Genomic DNA, 6,137 nt, shown 5'->3' with positions numbered 1-6,137 from the left:
TGACACCAGAGTTCTATTGATAGGGTGCTTGAAGATCTAATTTTAAGTGAAGTAACAGTGTCCTAGTCTTCTTTCCAACTCTTCAGTATTTAAATGTTAAAAGTTATGTTTATGGCTTGTTTTCCTGGTCTATTAATCAGAATATTGGAACAGCTGGTATCGTAGCAACATGGCACATGTGACCTCTTTCCATCCTTTCTTGTGTGACCATATGACCTGTGGTCATCCTCTGTATAATATGAATTAACTCTTTTTCAGCTTGGGGCATTACATATTGGGGGCTCCAGGGCACGCTGTAGCTCACAAAGGTTCTATCTTTCTTAGGAACATGCATAGATTGTATGTAAGCAAGGTGAAAAGGCAGAGGAACCAGAGATCAAACTGCCAACATCTGTTGGATCATCAAAAAAGCAAGAGAGTTCCAGAAAAACATCTATTTCTGCTTTATTGATCACTCCAAAGCCTTTGACTGTGTGGATCACAATAAACTGTGGAAAATTCTTAAAGAGATGTGAATACCAGACCACTTGACCTGCCTCCTGAGAAATCTGTATGCAGGTCATGAAGCAACAGTTAGAACTAGGCATGGAACAACAGACTGGTTCCAAATTGGGAAAGGAGTACGTCAAGGCTGTATATTGTCACCCTGCTTATTTAACTTACATGCAGAGTACATCATCGGAGAAGGCAATGGCACCCCACTCCAGTACTCTTGCCTGGAAAATCCCTTGGATGGAGGAGCCTGGTAGGCTGCAGTCCATGGGGTCGCTAAGCGTCAGACACAACTGAGCGACTTCACTTTCACTTTCATGCATTGAAGAAGGAAATGGCAGCCCACTCCAGTGTTCTTGCCTGGAGAATCCCAGGGACGGTGGAGCCTGACGGGCTGCCGTCTATGGGGTCGCACAGAGTCGGACACGACTGAAGGGACTTAGCAGCAGCAGTAGCAGCAGCAGGGTACGTCATGAGAAACGCTGGGCTGGAAGAAGCACAAGCTGGAATCAAGATTGCTGGGAGAAATATCAATAACTTCAGATATGCAGATGATACTACACTTATGGCAGAAAGCACAGAAGAACTAAAGAGACTCTTGATGAAAGTGAAAGAGGAGAGTGAAAAAGTTGGCTTAAAACTCAACATTCAGAAAGCTAAGATTATAGCATCTGGTCCCATTACTTCGTGGCAAATAGATGGGGAAACAATGGAAACAGTGACAGACTATTTTAGGGGGCTCCAAAATCAAAAGGATGATGACTACAGCCATGAAATTAAAAGATGCTTGCTCCTTGGAAGAAAAGTTATGACCAACATAAAAGCATATTAAAAAGCAGAGACATTACTTTGCCAACAAAGGTCCGTCTGGTCAAAGCTATGGTTTTTCCAGGAGTCATGTATGGATGTGAGAGTTGGACTATAAGAAAAGTTGAGCACTGAAGAACTGATGCTTTTGAACTGTGGAGTTGGAGAAGACTTTTGAGAGTCACTTGGACAGCAAAGAGATCCAACCAGTCCATCCTAAAGGAAATCTGTCCTGAATATTCATTGGAAGGACTGATACTGAAGCTGAAGCTCCAATATTTTGGCCACCTGATGCAAAGAGTCAACTCATTGGAAAAGACCCTGATGCTGGGAAAGATTGAAGGCAGAAAGAGAAGGGGACGACAGAGAATGAGATGGTTGGATGGCATCACTGACTCAGTGGACATGAGTTTGAGTAAACTCTGGGAGTTGGTGATGGATAGGGAGGCCTGGCATGCTGCAGTCTATGGGGTCACAAAGAGTCTGACATGACTGAGCTACTAAACTGAACTGAACTGAAGCAAGGTGGTGGCTTTAAAGAATAAGAATATCCTGCCAAAGACAGAGAACAGAAGTCTCAATCATATTCTCAAAGAGTTTACATGCTAATTTTATTTTACACTCAAAATAACTTTTTGTTGTTGTTCAGTCGCTAAGTCTAGTCCAACACTTTGCAACCCCATGGACTGCATCACATCAGGCTTCCCTGTCCCTCACTGTCTCCTGGAGTTTAGTCAAATTTATGTCCATTGAGTCAGTGATGCCATCGAATCATCTCAGCCTCTGTCACTCTCATCTTCTCCTGCCCTCAATCTTTCCCAGCCTCACGGTCTTTTCCAATGAGTTGGCTCTTTGCATCAGGTGGCCAAAGTATTGGAGCTTGAACATCAGTCCTTCCAATGAATATTCAGAGTTGACTGGTTTGATCTAATTTTATATAGTTATAATTATTATGTTCATTTTATGATGAGAAAACTTAGACTTATGATGAGAGACTGATTTAAACTCTTTTTTTTTTTTTTTAGATATTTGAAATACAACTTTATTCTGATTCTAAACGAAAAGGAATGGGAATGACAGTAACAAACAAGATTCCACCTCTCAATATTGTCATGTGACTATAGCAGTCTTATATTTGAAACTCAAGGAGGAAAGAACTGTGTTCCAAAACATCTAAATATGCAGGTCCAAAAAAATGAAGGTTTTTTTTTTTTTAAACTGCCACATTCACTCCAAAGCCCATCCATTTCCTTCGGCATCCAAAGATTAAGCACATGTTCTGCTTAGCTATATAATAAAGTGGCAAACATACTGCACCACTGACATCACAGGACAGCTGCCTATGAAACTAGACTTCTGACGCTGGGCCCCAGCTTCACTTTCTCACAGGTCACCATCTTCATCCAGGAGAGCAGTTGTCTGAGCAACCTCTAAATTGTGCTCATACTGGGCTGCCAAGGCTGGGTCCATGACCACCTCTGGCGGGGCAAGAGCAGGCATGGTGACAAACTCCAAGTTAGGGTCTGCAATCAATTTTCTAGCAAGCCAGAGGAAGGGCTTTTCAAAGTTGTAGTTACTTTTGGCAGAAATGTCATAGTACTGAAGATTCTTCTTTTGGTGGAAGACAATTGACTTTACCTTAAACTTTCTGTCCTTAATATCCACTTTGTTGCCACACAACACAATTGGGATGTTCTCACACACTTGTACCAGATCTCTATGCCAGTTAGGCACATTCTTGTAAGTAACTCCTGATGTTACGTCAAACACTATAATGGCACACTGAGCTTGTATATCATAGCCATCTCTCGGTCCGCCAAGTTTCTCCTGACCAGCTGTATCCCATACACTGAACTTAATAGGTCCTCTGTTGGTATGGAACTCAAGAGGATGGACCTCCACATCCAAGGTAGCTACATACTTTTCAAATTCATCAGTCAGATGACGCTTCACAAATGTAGTTTTTCCAGTACCACCATCACCAACCAAAACAAGTTTGAACTGAACTTGGGGTTCTCCTTGGGCAGCCATCGTGATGTTACTTCCAGAAGCATCTCCGCACGCCTCTGACTGAGGGCTGGAAAGATGGTGGAAGCGCAATTCAAAAAAATCTGATTTAAACTCTAAATTCACATTTTCTTCTGTTCCATTGCAATACCTCTCCTACCAGTAAATATGAAACATAAAAGCAAGCAAAATCTTGACAAGTTAAAAGAAATTACAAATTAGAGAGTTATTGAAGTCAGTTATTACTTTCTTAAAGCAAATTTCCTATTCTTTAGGAATTGGCGAGAAAAGTTTCTTGCTAACTAATTAAGATGTGTCTAGTTGGAGTTTGCAGCTTTAATTAATTTATTTTAAAAGTACTGACTAAAAAAAAGAACTGACAATATCTCTCTACTGTGTGTTTGCTACTATCAGAGAATTATTCAGACACTTTTAGAAAGCTATTTTGCATGTCATGTAGCTATTTGCATGGAGATTATAGTTGTCCCCTGTGAACTGCTGTTTTACTCTGCTTTCCAATTTCAGTTACCTGTGGTCAACTGTGGTCTGAAAATATTAAATGTAAAACTTCAGAAATGAATAAGGCATAAGTTTTAAACTGCCCACCATTCTGAGTTGCATGATGAAATCCTGTGCCATGTGCCTCCTTCTGACCAGGGATCCCCAACTGACTACACTATCTGCTTCTGACACCTAACCATCAACATTATCACTGCTCCATGAGCCAGGATCACCCAAGGCAGAAGATCCTTCTGACTTCCTGTCAGGAGGTTAATAGTAGCCCAACACTGTGTCAGTTGCCTCACTTCATCTCATCACATGGGCATTTTATCATCTCACAAGAAGAAAGGTGGGTAGAGTACAATAAGACATTTGAAAGAGAGAGACCCCGTTCATGTAACTTACATTACACATATTGTTATGCTTGTTATATCTTATTGTTAGTTATTACTGCTAATCTCTTGATGTGCCTAACATAAATTAAACTTTATCATAGTTAAATATGTATAGGAAAAAACAGTATATGCAGCGTTTGGGGCTTTCTAGCTGACACTAGTAGTAAAGAACCTGCCTGCCAATGCAGGAGATACAAGAGATGTTGGTTCGATCCCTGGGTCAGAAAGATTCCCTGGAGGAGGGCAGGGCAACCCACTCCAGTATTCTTGCCTGGAGAATTCCCATGGACAGAGGAGCCTGGCGGGCTACAGTTTATAAGGTCACAAGAGTCAGACACGACTGAAGTGACAGCATGCACGCATGAAGGGTTTGATAGCATGTGTGGTTTCAGGCATCTACTGGGGGTCTTAGGATGCAGCCCCTGCAGACAGGGGGGATACTACTGCATCCAACCAGTCCATGCTAAAGGAGATCAGTCCTGGGTGTTCACTGGAAGGACTGATGTTGAAGCTGAAACTCCAATACTTTGACCACCTGATGTGAAGAGCTGACTCATTTGAAAAGATCCTGATGCTGGGAAAGATTGAGGGCAGGAGAAGAAGGAACGACAGAAGATGAGATGGTTGGATGGCATCACCGACTCAATGGACATGGGTTTGGGTGGACTCTGGGAGTTGGTGATGGACAGGGAGGCCTGGCGTGCTGCGGTTCATGGGGTCGCAAAGAGTTGGACACGACTGAGCGACTGAACTGAACTGAACTGAACTGCATTCACACTTGAGGAGGTCAGTTGTAGTTTGAGTGAGAAACAAAGTTTAAATCAGGATTGATGAGAAAGAGCAGAGAGAGGAGAAAAGGCAAAATTCAGGCAATCAGGGCACGATGAACCTTGTTCGTAGTTCTTTGGTTCTGGGCTTTTTTTTTTTTTTTTTTATAAACTGATTCATTGGCAGCTGTCGGAGAGGGAAGTCTGGGTACTATCCTTGAGCAGGCTGATCAGGGGAGTCAGTGTAAAGCAATTTTAGTTGTTTGTGGTTGCCTCCTTTGAAATTTGAGCTGAGGAGCGTGCGAGGGCAGTCTTCCTCTGAGTGGCGTCACCTGGAGCCCCCACCAGTGCCTCCACCTGGGTTAGGGCTGATCTGCGCCACTCCCTCCTTGAGTGACTCTCAATACTGTTCTCTCCTCTACCTGCTCCATGATGGGGAGGTCTGAGAAGAGGCTTCTGGAAGCTTCTCCACTTAGAGAAATGTGAGGCGAGTGTTAGAAGGCTAATAGGACAGAGAAAAAATGGAGTGGTTGGATACACCATCATTTTAGAGAGGTGAGGAACACGACGGGCCAACAGAAGGGCGCATGCATCAGTGAGAGGGGACACCAGGGTTTGGTCCTTTGGAGCATCGGGAAGGCAGAGCTAAAGCTGCAAATGCCACAGGGGTCAATTCAGAGAGGACTCTGAGGACCTGATCAACATATTGAGATTGTGTCCTGGGGGCAACAAGTGGGCATCAGAGATCTTTAAGCAGGTGTCTGGCATGAGTAGGTTGGTGTTTCAGGATGTCTCCTCTGGCTGGAGGGAGAGCTGGAGTCTGGAACCAGAAGCCAGAAGTGGGCCATGCAGGAGATACCAGGTGTGTGTGTGGGGGTGTTTCTGTCTGCATCAGGGACTGCCTGGTGATCTCTCATATTACTTTAACCTTTAAATACATAGTTTCGGGTAATTTGAAAAATCATAACCTCAAACTTCAGAAATTAAAGTCTTGTGAGAACTGAGGTTGACTTATTCTCAACTGCCTATTCACTCAAATATCTCAAACTTTGTTTACATTTAAAGTTTGGTATTTGAAAAATTCATTTTGCTGTTTTAAGGCAATTATTCCTAAGCCCCTCAAAAATTTAGCAATGATTTGTCACTTAGAGAACCCAAAGGAACATCC

The 6,137-nt window shown here is 42.9% G+C and overlaps 1 protein-coding gene across 1 annotated transcript; it reads right to left on the bottom strand.

Annotated features, from left to right (window-relative positions):
• Positions 1-2,332: 2,332 nt before the first annotated feature.
• Positions 2,333-3,399, bottom strand: LOC136167729 (GTP-binding nuclear protein Ran-like). The gene has a single exon (XM_065935235.1). It carries the CDS (start codon positions 3,328-3,330, stop codon positions 2,683-2,685), a length of 648 nt encoding a protein of 215 aa, XP_065791307.1. The 5' UTR covers positions 3,331-3,399; the 3' UTR covers positions 2,333-2,682.
• Between the last annotated feature and the right edge of the window lie 2,738 nt (positions 3,400-6,137).

This window comes from Muntiacus reevesi, chromosome 4, assembly GCF_963930625.1.
Source record: "Muntiacus reevesi chromosome 4, mMunRee1.1, whole genome shotgun sequence".
NCBI lineage: Eukaryota > Metazoa > Chordata > Mammalia > Artiodactyla > Cervidae > Muntiacus > Muntiacus reevesi.
The sequence above is the reverse complement of the archived record's forward strand: the minus strand, read 5'-3'. Positions and strand labels throughout refer to the sequence as shown.